The sequence below is a fragment of the Argopecten irradians genome, chromosome 7 (genome assembly GCF_041381155.1).
Source record: "Argopecten irradians isolate NY chromosome 7, Ai_NY, whole genome shotgun sequence".
Taxonomy (NCBI): Eukaryota; Metazoa; Mollusca; class Bivalvia; order Pectinida; family Pectinidae; genus Argopecten; species Argopecten irradians.
This window is the reverse complement of record NC_091140.1, coordinates 22,279,508-22,298,697: the sequence shown is the minus strand read 5'-3', so window position 1 is coordinate 22,298,697 and position 19,190 is coordinate 22,279,508. Positions and strand designations below refer to the sequence as shown.

Here is a 19,190-nt window from a genome sequence, read left to right as displayed (position 1 = left end):
TTTCAACTTTTCTTTACTTTAATGGTCAGAACTGGGAAACTAAGCAGAACTTGACCGTCGTATTAATATGTGAGAACTTTTGGAAGGCCAATGAACGCATTTAGACTGGTTTTCTTTGCCCGACTATTCACATTAATGTAAACATTTTCTATAAAGTATTTTTAATTTCTTATTTATTGAAAAAAATAATGCTATATTTTTGCTAATAGGTTAACGATCTCATAAGCAATTTATCTATGAAAAATGTTGATGCTTCTCAATTGGTATCCAATGTTTTCATTCAAGTTTCAGAAAGAATTAACTTTCCTTGGAGATGGCAGCGGTGGTCGTGTGGTTTTAAAAGATGTCCCAACCAACGGTACCTTGCTCTACCTGTGTCCTAACATACTACTATATACCCTCCACCTCTGGATCACAAGTTCAAATCCCATGTAGGTAGTTGCCATGTACTGACCATTGGTTGGTGGTTTTTCTCTGGGTACTCAGGCTTTCTTCTGCTAACAAAATCTGCCATGTCCTTAAGTAACCCTTGCTGTTGAATGCTAAATTTAAAATACTTTACTTCTATTCAAAAATGTTCATTTAAGCAAAAATTACTTCAGAATGTGATTTATTTTAAGGCATTTTAGCTGTAAAGAGTATAACTTCATCAGTTTCCAGCTTAACACCATTAGTAACTGCATTGATCCCCATACAATCCTTTAAATGTTGGTTAAGTAGATACTGATAAACCAGTTGTCAGTATGACACTTACTTCATTAAGAGTTTGTATAACCCTGAGTATAATGATCTTTGTACAGTCGTTCCCCGGAGAGTACAGTGTAGCTATAGCCACACTACATATCTCATAGTCACCAATACTATGTATGGGTGTTCCCCGGGGAGTACAGTATGTGTACATGTGTAACTATAGCCACACTACATATCTCATAGTCAACAATATCCTGCCACATGTTACACTATTACTGATCTTTGTACATATTGATTTTTATGTCCATGTTTATTTGTAAATCTTACATCACTCGGTATAGATATACTCTAATCCTGAGTTCCTGTATCCAGTGAAGAGAGTATGAAGGGGTCAAAGGTTAAGTATCTGTCCCCGTGGATACAGATAAGAGAGTTAAGGATGGTGGTGAACTGATAAAGTTGACACATGGACAGCTGACATCAGCTAGGTAAGACATTTTTTAAGACATTAGTCTTATTTATTATCTAAATACTTAGATTTAATTAAGATTGCATTGTTTATAACATAAACATGCATACTTCACCTGTATCTTAATTCTTCTGCCTAACGTCTGTATGTTACAGCTGCTGTGTGAATATAGATGTTCAAAATTTAACACTCGCTTCATTATCACTGGATCAGCTGTTGAAACAATGTAACTTCTATTTAATATACATATAATAATAATAATTTGTTTACTTGGTTGTTATGAGACACTTCAGTAATGTATTTTTAGCATACATATTAAAATGTACACACTTGGGATGATGTTCTGATAAAGACCTTGACTTAGGACCTTGGCATACAGATACTACATAGTAACCAGGTGAGATAGTTTATTATCTGTTATTATCCTATTGTAGTCAAGGTTTTCCCACATGACAAATGGGTGAATCATCATCTTATGAGTTATTTGTAAATTTTGACTGTACCAATGAAAGAAAAAGTTTTCAGCATTTCTTTTCATCTCAATAAGAATTATTATCAATTCAATTATCCGCCATGGTGACAGTGTGATAAAGGTGTCATGACATTCTGCCACTAGTCTTCCACATCTGGGTCGCAAGATTGAAACCCACAGGGCAATTGCCAGGTAGCTCAGTGATTTTTCTTGGGGTATTCCTTCTTCCCTTTATTTCATAAACAGTTGGACAAGTCTTTGATTACACTGCCTGTTCCATATGTATGAGATCATTTGTTTTGATTTTTGTTTTTGTTTTTGTTTTCCAAATTTCCTAGTCTTTTAAATTCCATGAAACAGGTAGCTGAATGATCTTGAAAACTGAAGATTGACCAATCAGAAATCAGGATGGCTGACCAATCAGGAAAGGAGATGAATGACTACAAGGAGCAGGGGCTACTACATGAGATGTTTTCACGACAGGCTGAAGCCACGCCCTCTCAGGTGGCACTGGTGGAGGCAGATGGTAGTCACATGACCTTTAAAGAACTCGAGGATCGTACCAATATTCTTGCTGGTTACCTCCGTAGTCAGGGTGTGGGTACAGACAAATGTGTGGGGATCTATCTCAATAAGAGTATCAACTTCTCACTATCCTACATAGCTATTCTAAAGGCAGGCAAGTATTGATTTATAAGAATGTCAATGGTACAATATGTATTTCATTATGATTCTTCAAAACTTATAGAAATGTAAATGTCAAAATAATATCTTCTTGGACACAGATTCTCCAATGCAAATGTTCTTTGAAACAAATGTATGAACTGTGATTAAAATCGTTAACAAAAGCATGTTTGGTGGAAGTATTAAATAGCTACCTTCGAAGAAAAAATATTTACTGTTGTGTTGAAATCCATTCAAGTCAAATTTACCTTTTGCCATTATTTAGTTAGTCCGCTACGCCTGCCTTTATTATTAGGCTTTTTAATTATTTTCTTTTTTGCCTAATATATATATAAGGCAAAAAAATAATTATTAAAGGTTAAGCAGACTATTATTTAGTAATCCCCCATTGTATGATGATATAATTATCTCCCCTTACATGATGATATAGTTGTCTCCCTTTGTATGATGGTTATCTCCCTGTGATGATATAGTTGTCTCCCTTTGTAGGAGGAGCTTACCTGCCCCTGGACGTGGCCTACCCTCCACCTCTCCTACAGTCTATACTAAGTGATGCTGATCCTGTAGTTATAATCACATCTCCAGAACTTGTCTCAGCCATTCCAGGTAATGATGATGGTTGTCATGGAAATTATATATTTACTTAGTAACATTAGGTCTATCTGACCCAGGCAGAATATTTTATGATTTTCAACAAATTGAATTGTGTACACGTGTACACATCACCTCAAGCAGCAAATTGAATTTTGCTAAAACATTGTTCTATCATACAAGAAATTGAAAAAAAACCCTCACAGACAAGGAACCATAGTAATCAAGAGAACTTTAATTACAATGCATGAACTTTCATACATTCAATTTTAAAATTTGTTTTCAGATAAAAGGAATGTTCTGATATTGAAGGAGGGTTGGTCAAAAGAGCTGGAAACTAAAGAGCAGACAGACAAGAAAAAACATGCTGATAATTCAACAACTCTGGATAGTCTGGCATATGTTGTTTATTCCTCAGGAACCACCGGAAAACCTAAAGGTGAGAGTACTTATAAAGTAGTACTCGAGGTTGTACTGTCCAACTTTGCTATATTAACAATGATATGTCAAAAAATCTGCTTTAACTCATAGAAAAAAGTCTGTTCTAACACAATAATGTAAGAAGTTACATTGATTTTGGAACTAGGTAGTGTCTGTTAGTAGTAAGCCTCATCTTCTAATGATCCATTTCAATATTTCTAGGATAGGGTGGATGGGAGCTTACTACTGGCCAAATATAGTATATTATATAAATTAACTAAAAATTTATTATGGCACTTAAGATTTCCACCAACTTTTCAAAAAATTACATTACAGGGATCATGTGTCCACACAGAGGCTCAGTTTTCTCATACCACTGGCGCCACCTAGCATTCCCTTATAGACCTGATGATAGAGAGGCTTGTAACATCTTCTTCACCTGGGAAATGTTACGACCACTACTTAAAGGTATCATTAGTATCAAGAACTTGAAATTTCTCAATGATAATACCTCAAAAGTATGTATGAATATGTAAGGATTCAATAATTCATTCTCAAAATGTTGAATTAAAAAGTTTGAATTTTTTACTGTTAGACTTTACTTCAAAATTTAAGTGTAAAAGGTTACTCTAAGTAATCAGTGATTCAAGGGTGAATTGGTTAATCTACAAGGACTTGTGATGATTTCTGCTTAAAAGTTTATCTTCTAAAAGGTCACTCAAAGATTTACAAGGTGTAACGAGACTGGACTTGGTTGATAACCTCAATGACCAAGGTAGCTTAAAAGTCGAGCATCCGGCTACTGCTCGTATGTCACCAATTAAAACAGTTCCAGGTACAAACTCTGGTATGGTTGCTACTTTTTCTCCTCTCTTGTTACAAAAGGACTTATATATTACTGGAATACAAACGGCTTTAGCAATCTATAAAGAGTACAAAATACATTTTTAAAAGCTATGGATTGAAATAATGAATGAAATTATTAATAATACATTGGAATTTCCAAATAATTCTAATCTCTTTGCTGATTTGTCTCCTGTCCAGGAATTCCCATGTACATCATCCCTAACACAGTGATCTATGACCCTCCTCTTCTGTGTGAATTTCTACACGAACACAAGATCACACGTATGCTCTTCACACCTTCACTCCTGGAAGCTGTTCTGAACACCTCTGGACTTGACTTTGATACAAAGCTTAAAAGTATGAGGTAGGTTTTCTGAACATCTTGGGGTTCAACACTTGAATTAACCTTGATACCAGAGTAGTGCCTGAGTACAAAATAAATTCCATTCAATGTCTGTCTGACAGCTAGACCATAGGTTACTGCCCATATAGAACCTAATCAATTTCTCTGCAGTGAAAGTGAACATTAATTGTCAAAGTCTTTTGAATATTGAAGTATTATGCAATAGTTAGTCAAATAATGTTTTAATGCACTATTAATTTAATTTCAATTCTGATTGACTACAGACAGATTCTATTCTGTGGGGAGGTTGTCACCACAGCTCTGTTTGAGCGATGCCTGAAGACGTTACCATGGATACAGTTCCTTAACCTTTACAGTGTGTCTGAGTGTCACGATGTGGCTTGTGAGGATCTGGGAGAATACTTCCAAAATAATCAGGTACCTAGTTCTCTATAGGTTTTGATATATGGAGTCAAATATTTTAAAATAAGAACTGTTTAATATATCTATGTAGTTGTTTAATTTCACAGAGAGAAAATCAGTTTCATCGATGACACTTATCTGCAAGGAGAAATGTTCGCACATTTGTCAGCTTCAAACAATAAACATTAATAATCCCTTCTTGTCATTTTTTCCATTTAATCCTTAGGTACCGTACCAGTATTAAGTTCTCAGAAATTAACTTGACCACGAATATAGCGATATCTAATTCACCCGCGAATAGAAGCAACTATATAATAATAATAATAGATGGACGCTTATACATGTCAAACTTGACCACATCTCTCCAGCAAAGTTAAGAATAAATTTGTACCTTACAGGGAGCTATAAACTCAAGGAAGTTTTGTCCAGTTGGACGGATATTGCCCGGAGTGGAAGTGGTCATTCTAGATGACCAACACAATCCACAGCCAGTGGGCAGTTCAGGGGAGGTAAGTCAGATTGAGACAAGAATTGAATTATGTGTGATATTACCTATGTGTATATAACAGGATTGTAATTTTAATTGATAATGTGAATTAAGGAAGACCCTTAGATCATAAAATAGTCTTTAGTGAGCCAATCACAAATGATATTACAAAAATTTACATCATAGTCAAGTTACCTTAGCAAATCTTTAATCTAAGGTTGTAGATCATTATCCTGAAGCCGAGTTATGTTGGATTATCCATCCATGTACATGTTTAATTGTTATCTAGATCTATGTGGGAGGACCAACCCTGGCTAGGGGGTACCTCAACCGTCCAGAACAGCAGGCAGTCCGGTTTATTCCTCGCCCTGCAGCAGTACCGAAGGGCAACGGGGACAAACTGTACAGGACTGGAGACTGGGGGTACATGTTGTCTGATGGTAGTCTAGAAATCTGTGGACGATGTGACTCCATGGTCAAAATCAGGGGATACTCCATAGAAGTACAGGTAAGGTATATAGATAGACCACCAGAAGTTTTTAATACAATTTTCTCAATTTAATTCTAATTCATGATTATCTCCCCTGATTTGATTCTTGGAATTAGACTTATGAATCCTAGCTAGTAACCAAAATGATAAACTCATAACACAATAAAAGCATATTATGAAATCTGCTTCTCATCATCCATGTTTCCATAATTAAAATACAAACAAATTTTGTAGCGGTAAGTTACTGTGTAAAATTTTATCATAAGTTTATGTTTGTATTCATTAAAAACGCAAAATCCTATCACACAATGTTTTGACTCGATAGGCAGTAGAGACAGCCATCTTAGAATTACTAGAGGTAACGGCCTGTGTGATCCTGGTGGAGGGAGATGAGGGGGACAACAAGTTTCTGGTAGCTTACGTGGTGACAGAGGGTCAGACGTCTAAAAAAGCACTAAGGGCTGCCCTTAAGCTCAGTCTTCCTTTCTACATGATTCCTGCATACTTTGTTATCATGCCCAGGTTTGTACATTTAACAGTTATCTATGCATTGAAAGTTATCTAAATTTTTCTTTCAAAAATTGTCCTATGATTCTGCCAAATTTTATCCAAAATAATTCCCTCAAATGCTGTCCAAATGATTTCCCCAAAAACATACAAAAATTATTATTTTTACCTTGAAACCTGTTATTTTTTTTAATTCCTGTTAAATGTTAACCTTATATTTCTTTCAAAGAAATCCAGACCAGTAACTTCTCTCAGACTCAAATTATTTTCCTGAAATTTCAAATACTTTTCATATTTCATTAATATTTCCAATACCCCAAACTTTGCAAAACAATTGCTACCACCCACCAAGTGTTTTCACTTTTTCACTGACATCAAACATCAACATTTTGTTTACAGTCTCCCAATTGTAGAGGCAACAGGTAAACTGGACAAGAAAGCACTGCCTCCATTTGACAAGGAGTGTGAAAACGACATTGACAAAGAGGCTCAGCCGTCTACAGAGACTGAGAAGGAAGTAGCACAGATCTGGAAACAGGTGCTACAGATCAAGGACGTCGACATACAGGAAAGCTTCTTTGACCAGGGAGGGTAAGATGTGGATCCTTATAAGGAGATTCTCAAAAAAACTTAAAGAGGGAAAGATATTGGGATGTTGATAAGTACGAGTGATTTTGAGTTCTTGGCTAAAAATGTGACATTGTATAGTGTGACAGTGAATATGGTTTGTTGATAATAATAATAAAATTGTAATAGATGAAGATGCTTATACATTTACAAAAATCTGATCCTCGGTAACCAAGCCTCTATACTCAATTGTTTATAACCAAAACTGGCACTGGGCTATCAAGAATGTGTAAGAACTAAGAGAAAGTTACGTACGGGTAGGTCCAATGAATAATATGCAGTGAGAAAGTACATACTGTGGAATGTTATTTAGGAAGAAACATGTTTGTAGGACAATAGAGTTATGGGAATATTGATATATGGGTACATTCTTTTGTGCTTTTAAAGTTTTTCGTCGGGAGCAATACCGGTAAATGGGGTTGTCCTGTGGAACAGTGATTCCAATAATTTATGAAATAAAAATATGTCGTGTTTGATATTCGATGTTTCCCAGCAACCATGAAATCAACGAAAAATTTCTTCACAATAGGCATGTCATGTTATACAGTAAAAGAAGAAAACATCTTATGACCACGAGTATTTAGGAAAATTGTATATTATAACTGTTTCCTTGTGTATCCACAGGCATTCCCTCCTGGCGACACAATTGTTAGGTAACTTACGTGACAAGTACCAGGTGGACATCACGGTCCGTGACCTCTTTATCTACCCAACCATAGCCAGCATCAGTCAGCTGATAGAGGCAAAGAAGAAAAACTCGGAAAATGATGTTGTAGTTCCTAAAGTGACATTCGATCTGAAAGCAGAAGTAAAACGCCATGACATGGCCAAGGTTGAGTAAGTAAAGAAGGTTGTTATTTTAAGATATGTCTCCTTTGGCTGGACAAATGGATGCCAAAACTTTTCTTGTATGTCTTTTAATAGCTGAGAGATCTATATGGATCTCTTGGATGCTTCCCTTCATTTCACTCCTATTGCTACAATAGTGAAGTAGTCACTTTAACTTATAAGTGGTTTGGTGAATCTCTAGCATAACTACAAACTGCTTTTCTTCACAGTATCGACATGAAGCTGAGAGCGTTCTGGAGAAGCTTCAATCTACACAACGAGACCAAGTTTAAGAAAGCAAGAGTTCTCCTTACTGGGACAACAGGCTTTCTGGGAGCATTCTTACTGAGGGAGCTACTTCTCACAACACAGGTTAGGAATCGTAATAACTCTAGATTATGATATTTCCCTTCAGTAATGATTTTTTTGTCCTTATCTGTGGTTTTGGCATCAGGTAATAGTTCATTGGATAATTTGAAAGCCCTAACAATATACATGTAACAATTTTGAATTACATTTGTATCTTTTAAAGATTTAACTACCGATACTCCATTTTAATAGATATTATTATAAAATCATAAACTTCAATAAAGCATAATTAAGAAATTAATTTTCCTTTTCTCTATAAAGACAATGATTTCTTAAGTAAACAAAGTCAATAATGTCTTTAAAATGTGATTTCCTTTATTATTCTGATAAAATATTGTTTTCCCCGTACATGCGCGGTTTGTTACCATGTTGATGCTTCTGACAGACCACAATCTATTGTGTGGTACGTGAACTTCCTAACAAGAGTCCTGCTGACCGTATAGAGGCCACGCTGAAACAGTTTGGAATTCTGTCTGGTTCAGAGCCTCCTACTGAGGAGCAGACATTTCTGACAGAGCAGTTCAAGACACAGGTTCACGCCATAAAAGGAGATGTGGCGTTGATGAAGCTCGGCATGAACGAGGATGACTATACATATCTGTGCACAGAAATCGATTACATTATACACGCTGCAGCCTCTGTCAACCTTGTCTACCCCTATAGTGTAAGCATGTGTAAGATTGTTACCATGGCAATATACGCAAAAATTGATTACATCATATGTTTCCCATCCTAATAGTGTTATGGTACATCACCATGACAACAATACAAAAGAAACAATTTGCACCAAAGCAAGTGCTATACATATTATAATTTCGATTAAATTTATTCATGTATTTTAAAGATGCTCCACCGCTGACAAATGGTATATTTTCTCTGTCAAAAACAGAAGCAGACAATTTAGTATTTTTCTTCAGTTATAAAAGTTACTTACTTTACACCATTACCACCAATGAAAAGTTTGAGCTTCTAATTTTACTTCAAAATAAAAAATAAGAAATAATTGTTTGCATCCTGAAAAAATTTGTGGCACTAAGTCCTATATGGAATGACGTACTGATTACATGTACACCAAGAGCAAAATAGATTATTTTATATTAATTATTTTTGTGTTCATTAGACATATTTATAAACAATTTAAGACCAATTATTATTCAAATGATGAGCATTTAAGTTTATGCTCTGTCGGCAATGGAGCATCTTTAACAATGTTTAATAGAATTGCTGTGAAAACATGTTTCAAATGCAGACATTATCATTGTACCGTAAGATCTTAATTGTTTTCTGTATAACAATGTATTGTGTGAAATGTTTTGTAGGCATTACAAGGTGCCAATGTCAACGGTACAGTGAACATGGTGTTGTTTGCCTGTACAGGCAAAATCAAACCAATCCACTATGTCAGGTATGTTCTAATGAAACGAGGTATAATTTGTAACAGTACTGTATCTTTTGAGTCATTACTCAAAATTCTTCAAAATATCTTCTTATAGATTTGTAAAAAAAATGGGTATTAAGCCAGAATCACCTATAGCTAATGTGAATTGTATTGAAATTACTGGGGTTGGTCATTTTAAACTTTTCACAAAGTTCATAGTTAGGAAGATATGTTTGTTTCGAGCATTGAAATGCATTTGTAGCATTTACTAATGTGATGTCATCAGCTCCTTATTTGAAGAATCATGAAATAAAGCCAACAAACTGGGCATGTCTTGTATTCTAGTACTGATGCTGTGTTCCCTAACGGGCTTAAAGACTGTAGAGAAAATGATGATATTACGCCATTCTGTGACCAGCTGACCGATGGATACTCACAGTCCAAGTGGGTGGCCGAACAGCTAATATCTAGAGCTGACCAGAGAGGTATTCCTGTGGTCATCTACAGGCTAGGTAAGTGGTCAATGAATGATTGGTGATCTTATTTTAATGTGTAGAGAGTAACTCCAGGTAGTCCTGTTGGAATGACTAGTTACTGAGCCTGTGGTTACATATAGATTTATTCTACAATATGAAGCTCTGGAACAACACAAATGTTACCTCCACAAGTATGAGCATGCCAAGTATTATATTTTAGGCATTATTTCTCTTCCAAATAAGTTTTTATAAAAAGGATAGTCATATAGTCATCATGTTTTATCCATCATCGTCCGACGTGCGCCATCTGCCTTGCATGAAATTTTCGCATTTTGAACTTCTTCTCAAATTCTACTGGTACGATTTAGCTGAAACTTACATGAAATGATCCTGACATGATCTTGACAAAGTGTTGTTACATCTCTGGTTGATCCTAAATTGAAGAAATGTCGACCATGACACAATATCTAATTAATGTCCGACTATTGCCAAGGTAGTCAGATGATCGTTAAGGCCATTGGGCCTCTTGTTTATTTTTAATTTCTAGTTGAGCATTTAACTCTATGAGTCAATTACGTATTGGATTCCCGGACAATACTACCTGGAAAATAACTTATGTAGTTTCTACTGGAATCACAAGACTTGTTACTACTTTGTCAGCTAGTTCATTTATGCTTAAACTATTCTCTGGTGGTGTGTTTTACTTGAAGGAAAGATGTAAATCATCTGTCCACCACACACATACATTTCACATACAGGGAGACCATCCTTAGTGACCATACTAGATCCAGAACAAATAGAGACCTTTTAATCATGCATAATAGATTAAATACAGATATTACATGATTTGATAGGTAACATGTCAGGAGACATGAAGCAGGCCTACTGGAACCCCCAGGATCTGACCTTGCTGATGCTCAAGGTCATCACCAGGCTGGGAGCTGCTCCTGATGTTGATTGGCTGGTGGAGATGACACCTGTCGACTTTGCTGCAAAGTTCCTCGTCAGGATGACGTACAACTTATCTACGGCTCTAGGAAAAGTCTATCATATCATCAACTCTAAACCTATACACTGCAGGTGACTAAACCCACTAGTCAAAAATCTTAATGTTATTAAACATAAAAAGTAGTATAAAGATGCAAATTATCAATCCATAACTTTTAAATATCCCAGTATGTATTTATCATTAGAGCCAGATGTTTCACAAGTATCTTCACTACTATCCACAAAAGGCCATCCTTAAATGTCTCTTGACTGTTAACAGGATATAATGAATCAAACCAAATTATATATATGAAACCCACTTAATGTTTAGTCAGATTCTGTATGCAAACTTTCTCTTTCACAGCTACTTAATTCCACGATTTTGTTTCACAACGTTATCGCGGAGATTAAGTTTCGCAAATTTAAATTGAATGGAAATATCTTTGTATGTAATGGTGCAAGAAATGTGGAAGATATCAATTCGCGGAGATAAGCTTTTGTGAGTTTACCTTTACCGCAAAATTCGTAAAAATAAATCACACGCGAAAGAAAATTGGTTTACACTATTTGCACAAACATTTCGAGAGAGACTTAACTCCCCTTTTACATAATGTATTAAATATCACAATTGACTTTCCATGATATTTTTTTAATTTTGAGTTGTAGTATCCTTTTATCAGAGTGTACATACTGATAATTACATCTTGACTTCTTATTTATGACCCGTGATTTAGTTGGCTGTACAAATGGATGAATGCCAACGGTTTTCCTGTTGAGGTCATCAAGTTCACTGAATGGAGAAAAAGGTGATTTTTGTACAATTTAATTCATTTAATTATTCATTCATTTAAACTAATTGATCAATTGATATATAGTTTGATAGCTCTTACAAGAAAAGGGTTATATTGCTTAAGTGGTAATTGTATCTGCCCCAAATGTGTAAAACTTGATTTGCTAAATAGCTTTTATTGTGAATTATTATAGAGTTCTAGAATGCACAGACACTGATGGCATGACAGATATACAGAGATTATTGGAGTCTTACATCAGGTAAATATACTGTAAAAATAAGTTTATTTCAAAACACAACAACTACTATTTAACCAACTTGTGTAGTAATTCCATTCCCCATCAAATTTCTTATGAAATGTTTACAATACACTGTATGTGTATGGCAAACTATGCTTATGAACATTTTTAACAACATTCCTAAATCCTCAATTCCTGTATAAAAGTCAAATGACACCTACACTACTATTATCAGATACTGGTGACACCTACACTCCTATATCAGATACTGGGGACACCTACAGTCCTATATCACAAACTGGTGACACCTACACTCCTATATCACAAACTGGTGACACCTACACTTCTATATCACAAACTGGTGACACCTACACTCCTATATCACAAACTGGTGACACCTACACTCCTATATCACAAACTGGTGACACCTACACTCCTATACCACACACTGGTGACACCTACACTCCTATACCACACACTGGTGACACCTACACTCCTATATAACACACTGGTGACACCTACACTCCTATATCACAAACTGGTGACACCTACACTCCTATACCACACACTGGTGACACCTACACTCCTATACCACACACTGGTGACACCTACACTCCTATACCACACACTGGTGACACCTACACTCCTATATCAGATACTGGTGACACCTACACTCCTATATCAGATACTGGTGACACCTACACTCCTATATCAGATACTGGTGACACCTACACTCCTATATCAGATACTGGTGACACCTACACTCCTATATCAGAAGCAGGTAACACCTACACTCCTATATCACAAACTGGTGACACCTACACTCCTATATAACATACTGGTGACACCTACACTCCTATATCAGATACTGGTGACACCTACACTCCTATATCAGATACTGGTGACACCTACACTCCTATATCAGATACTGGTGACGCCTACACTCCTATATCAGATACAGGTGACACCTACACTCCTATATCAGAAGCAGGTAACACCTACACTCCTTTATCACAAACTGGCGTCACCTACACTCCTATATAACATACTGGGACACCTACACTCCTATATCAGATACTGGTGACACCTACACTCCTATATCAGATACTGGTGACACCTACACTCCTATATCAGATACTGGTGACACCTACACTCCTATATCAGATACTGGTGACACCTACACTCCTATATCAGATACTGGTGACACCTACACTCCTATATCAGATACTGGTGACACCTACACTCCTATATCAGATACGGATGACACCTACACTCTCTATCAGATACTGGTGACACCTACACTCCTATATCAGATACTGGTGACGCCTACACGCCTATATCAGATACTGGTGACACCTACACTCCCATATCAGATACCGATGACACCTACACTCCTATATCTCATACTGCTGACACCTACACTCCTATATCAGACACTTGTGACACACTTTATTAAATACTGTTCTTGTTTATTTTTAGGGATGAAAGTTTCTTTAGTGGCTTGAGTACCTACTGCACAGATAATCTGGACAAAGCCTTGACGGAATTAAATATGAAATATCCAGGAACCGATGGGGAACTTCTCAAAACCTACTTCACACAGCTCTGCAAGCAAGGGATCATCTCCTCAGGACAGGGGACAGTGAGAAAGGGTAATTAGATGGTGTTAATTCATAAACATGTAATCAGGAATTCAGTTCAAGTGGAACATGTGAATCATCCATACATGCACTCATTAATTGTATAGCTTGTTGCATTCAGTCCATGTGATTTGCCATGATCTGCTGAATTTTTACAGAATATATGGAATGTTGGAAATTTCTAAAATTTAGCACAATGATCGTTAATTGATGAGAATATTCAAACCATCTTAATGTATATTACTGGTACATCTTTTATACATCAGTATCACATCTCTTAATTTATCAATATACAGTCTGTGTAAAGAACACATATTTTTTATAAAATTAATTTTAAATAGCTGTTTTGATCTTAACTATAGTCACTCTATTTTATAATGTGAGTGATAAAGTTGCAATATTGAGCCACAATCACCTGCTCAGGTAAAAATAGAAAATTGTAGTTGAAGGGGGATAACTCTAGTTTGATTACATCTGGTTATTGTCAGTGTTGGTTGATATTCCCCACACAACACAGTTATGTCGGCAGGTAAAATTATTTATGAAATAACTTCCAAAATTGGCACATAGCGTGTTTAAATATATAATGTCATTCCAATACTGATATATGTCCATTCCAGTAGATAACATACAATATTTTAACAATACCAAATTATTTACACAATCTAGTAGCACACTATATATATGTTAGGGAGGGGCTGTCTCAAAGGGTATAATTGATATACAATACAGTAGTTGTTATGTTTTGTATATATATATAGCTATGTTAGATGGCATGAATGGATGAGGTCTGTTTTCCCATAATGAAAATAATTCCATTTATCAAGAGCAATATACTTCATGGTTACCAAAATCAAGGTAATGCGAGGTTATCATTATTCTTAACTGACTGCTTCTCTCATAAATACTAGCTATAATTAATGCTTATCTAATGATTAACAGTGAGGCAGCTATGAAAACCATTTTATTTTTACTCAAGAACAATTAGTGATAATAATAGTGTTTGTAACATTAATGAACATTAAATTACATGTATATATTATATGTATACTGTATACTCTACATTAATAGCGATCAGAAGAATATGGATACAAAGAACATTTATAATTACACTAGAAGTAGTAATCATTGTATCATTGAATTCATGTAATATTGATATGGATATAGAGGCTAAAAGCCTGCATCCATTATTTGTCGTATTAAATCGTATTAAATTGTACAATCATCACATTTTCTTTAAACAACACCCCTCCCCCCTTACCCAGCCTTGAAAAAAAAAACCAAAAAACGTGAATTTAAAAAAAACCCAAAAAATAAACCTTAAAATGGTTATCAAAGTTACCGACCTTCCTTTTTACTATCTGGTTACCACACATGATTTGTTTTGCCCCTATATGTTTGGTCTTCAAATCTGTTATTATAGTTATGCAGGGTTTTTTTTCAAACAAGCATCATTTTCGATGGGTTTTTTCTTGACTAGACCTCAGAACACAGATGATATTTATTATAATATTAAATTCATACAGATATTGGGCCACTTAATGGAAGGGTTGCCATAGTGACGGGAGCCTCCAGTGGTATTGGCAAGGCCATCGCTAAGACTTTGGCTCGAGCTGGGGCCAAGGTCGCCATGGCTGCGAGACGAGTGGATCGGTTACAGGAAATAGAGAAAGACATCAAAAGCAATGGTGGTGTGGGTATCTGTATCCAAACTGACGTCACAAAAAGGGATGAGGTAAGGTCAAAGGTTAGAGGTCAAAGAAGGAATATTATTAGTAGTTATGATTGCATCCTCGACACTCCAGGGGTTCCGATCACATACAATATCTCTACACCCCATCGGAAAATTGGAGGCAACAGAACAGAACATGTAAATTTGTCCTTTGATGAACATAAAAAAATGTATAACAGTACACTGTGGTTGACTTTGTGGCTTTGAAGTTTGATGTCGCTTCAAAGGAAATCTTTGCAGGCCTGTGATTGGTTCAGATTTATTCCCCTGAGCTGCCTTCATTTTTACGATGAGATTAGTCCAGGGGTGTAGAGATTGCAAGTGATCAGAACCCCTGGAGTATTGAGGATGTTATAATTGTGACATTGATTGTAGCATTGACTAATGGCAAGCAATTTAATGTAGATTATGAAGTATAAATAAGTCTTACAAATTGCTGAAAAGGAAAAGTCTAAACTTAACATGAATACCTAACTGTTGTTTAACATTGCTTGATGTAAAGGTGAAACAGTTGGTGAGTCAAACAGAGTCCATCCTTGGTCCTGTGGACATTATGGTCAACAACGCTGGCACCATGTACTACACCATGATGAAGAATCTTCACGAAGATGAATGGGAACGACAGATAGATGTCAATATCAAGGTTAGTAGCAACAAAGGGGTCAAGGTCATGTAAAATAGATGTCAATATCAAGGTTACTAGTAACACAGGTGTCAAGGTCATGTAAAATATATGTCAATATCAAGGTTAGTAACTACACAGGGGCAAGGTCATGTAAATTAGATGTCAATATCAAGGTTAGTAGCTACACAAGGGTCAAGGTCATGTAAAATAGATGTCAATATAGAGGTTAGTCACATTATTGTGAGACAGATAGTTGTTTATGTAGAGGTCAAGGTCATGTGGGTTACTATTAACAACTACACAATAGACTTAAAACTTATGGCACAGTCTCCCCAGGCACAGTCTTCCCACCTCTGCCAAGCTGCTTTATTATGATGTTGAATGCATGATACCCTATACATTTAAACAGTTGATTTCATTAACAGGGTCTGACAAATGGTATCGGGGCCGTACTGGATGGGATGGTGAAGCGTCAGTCTGGACACATTGTTAATATGTCATCGGATGCAGGGAGAAAGGTCAGTACTAGATAATACCAACTATCAACATAAGTCAGGAATTGTCATCTCAAGAAATTTACTATTTACTATTTCAGGGTTTCCTTGGCCTGGCTTTGTACTATTTATACTGGGTATTTACTATTTCAGGGTTTCCCTGGGTACTATTTATGCTTGGTATTTGCTATTTCAGGGTTTCCCTGGTTTGGCTGTGTACTATCTATGCTGGGTATTTACTATTTCAGGGTTTCCCTGGTCTGGCTGTGTACTCCGGTACAAAGTTCTACGTAGAAGGATTGTCCCAGGCCCTGAGACAGGAAGTGTGTAAGTCAGGGATACGGGTGACGTGTATACAACCAGGAGATGTTGCCACAGAACTCCTCACAACAAATACAGACTCCGAGGTATAGAATTGTCATACACACAGACGTTCAAGGAATTTTTAATTATTTGTTGACTTTATATTAGCATAACCATGATAGAACTTATAAGTTTACTGTAAACCAACTGATTTTTGTGGCGACTAACTATGTATTTTTAAGGACTTTTTCATGATGATTTTACTTTGCGATCTATTTTTCTACAGATTTACCTAATCTATACCATGGTGTAATTATGCAATCTATTATTGCCTACTAAATACACAATGTACAAAATTTAATTTTACATGAAAGTCAGTTGGTTTACAGAAACTAAATTCGAATATCCAGTATAAAGCAAAATCAATTATTGTGACCAACACACAATGCTTGTGTATTGGAATTACCAACATTGTAAATATAACTTGACTAAATGAGGCTCAATGGTAGGTAGTTCATACAAATTGTGTAGCGATGTTTAGATGAACATTTCTTGTTATAGGCTAAGGAAGCATATGATGGCAGTCAGCTTTGTCGTATCCTGGATCCCGAGGACGTGGCGCGAGCCGTGTTGTATGCGGTCACACAGCCACCGCATGTGGGTATCAACGAGATCCTAATCGAGCCCCGCGAGGCTCCAGTGTGATAACTCTACACAGTCCTTATTCTACTCATGGTCTTTCAAGTGCTTAATGGAAATAGAAGCTTTATGTGTTGAGGAATTGTGTTCAAACATGGGTGACAAATTAATTTTAATGATGCATACTGAAAATAGAACAGTTTTTGTTTACGGGTGTCTGTATATTGACATCATGCTATATACAGGTTCATATAGTGAAGTTTTTTAAAGTCTTGATCCAGATATTATAAATCCAAATACTAGTGCAATAAAGTTTTATAAATATTGGAGTAGCTGTGTAAAAGATAGGAAGGAAGTACTATGATAATGAACTGTTGCATGCAGTATGAAAGTTCATTCTTGCCCCATGGTCGAGTGTGTCCATGGAATTTTAAATGTTACCCGTCGGGTGTCTATGATATTCAGTGGTTGTACAGAAAGTTATTTGCCAAAGTACCACATTTTACATATCATATTGTACATAAACCTAAAATGTTATGTTACATCCAACAATATCATGATTGTTCACTCCATATAAAATTTTATTTAAAAAGCACATGTAGAGTTATTTTTTTCTTTTGAATTGAGTGGATATCATACTTTCCCAACATATTTCAGAACAAGAGGCCCAGAGGGCCTTAACGGTCATCTGACTACCTTGACAATAGTAAAATTAATTATATATGGTGTCACTTTGTCAGGATCATTTTCAATTTCTTTCAACAAATTTTATTTCAAACAAGAGGCCCAAGGGCCTTAACATATAGGAAATTAATTAGATATAGTGTCATGGTAGTCATCTTCGATTTGGGATCAACTAGAGATGTAACAATACTTTGTCGGACCCATGTCAGGATCATTTCATGCAAAATTTCAGCCAAATCGCACCGGTAGAACTTGAGAAGAAGTTCTAAATGTGTTTTCAAGATGGCGGCTGTGACGGCCATCTTGGATTTCGGATCGACCCGAAAAATAACAACACTTTGTCGGGACCATGTCAGGATCATTTCATGCAAGTTTCAGCCAAATTGCACCAGTAGAACTTGAGAAGAAGTTCAAAATGTGTTTTCAAGATGGCGGCTGTGGCAGCCATCTTGGATTTCGGATCAACCGAAAAATAACAACACTGTTGTCAGGATCATTTCATGCAAGTTTCAGCCAAATCCCACTGGTAGAACTGAGAGAAGTTCAAATGTGTTTTCAAGATGGCGGCTGTGACGGCCATCTTGGATTTCGGATCTACCAAAAAATAACAACACTGTCGGACCATGTCAGATCATTTCATGCAAGTTTCAGCCAAATCCCACTGGTAGAACTTGAGAAGAAGTTCTAATGTTTCAGATGGCGGCTGGAAGGCCATCTTGGATTTCGGATCAACCCGAAAAAACAACACTTTGTCAGGACCATGTCAGGATCATTTCATGCAAGTTTCAGCCAAATAGCACCAGTAGAACTTGAGAAGAAGTTCAAATGTGTTTTCAGATGCGGCTGTGGCAGCCATCTTGGATTTCGGATACCCGAAAAATAACAACACTGTCGGGACCATGTCAGGATCATTTCATGCAAGTTTCAGCCAAATCCCACTGGTAGAACTTGAGAAGA

The 19,190-nt window shown here is 36.2% G+C and overlaps 1 protein-coding gene across 2 annotated transcripts; it reads left to right on the top strand.

Annotated features, from left to right (window-relative positions):
• The first annotated feature begins 1,024 nt into the window (after positions 1–1,024).
• LOC138327863 (uncharacterized) lies at positions 1,025–18,144 on the top strand. 2 transcript variants are annotated; one of them, XM_069274289.1, is made up of 26 exons: positions 1,025–1,178; positions 1,467–1,556; positions 1,992–2,310; positions 2,805–2,921; positions 3,193–3,345; positions 3,663–3,794; positions 4,371–4,536; positions 4,800–4,953; positions 5,337–5,447; positions 5,715–5,933; positions 6,241–6,437; positions 6,822–7,013; positions 7,674–7,886; positions 8,108–8,249; positions 8,632–8,910; positions 9,566–9,651; positions 9,970–10,136; positions 10,955–11,180; positions 11,822–11,893; positions 12,072–12,137; positions 13,596–13,768; positions 15,283–15,491; positions 15,991–16,131; positions 16,539–16,631; positions 16,856–17,014; positions 17,472–18,144. In XM_069274289.1, exons 3-26 carry the CDS (start codon positions 2,040–2,042, stop codon positions 17,613–17,615), a joined length of 3,882 nt encoding a protein of 1,293 aa, XP_069130390.1. In that variant the 5' UTR covers positions 1,025–1,178; positions 1,467–1,556; positions 1,992–2,039; the 3' UTR covers positions 17,616–18,144. The 2 variants fall into 2 exon arrangements, with proteins under 2 accessions (XP_069130390.1, XP_069130391.1); XM_069274290.1 differs by lacking the exon at positions 1,467–1,556 and having other exon boundaries at positions 1,027–1,178.
• Positions 18,145–19,190: the final 1,046 nt, after the last annotated feature.

Excerpts from the sequence above, each read along its gene's own strand:
- LOC138327863 (XM_069274289.1), top strand. The coding sequence starts at position 2,040 with ATGGCTGACCAATCAGGAAAGGAGATGAATGACTACAAGGAGCAGGGG. Across the intron at positions 10,137-10,954 it reads TGTGGTCATCTACAGGCTAG|GTAACATGTCAGGAGACATG; the intron begins GTAAGTGGTCAA and ends ATGATTTGATAG. Across the intron at positions 11,181-11,821 it reads TCTAAACCTATACACTGCAG|TTGGCTGTACAAATGGATGA; the intron begins GTGACTAAACCC and ends CCCGTGATTTAG.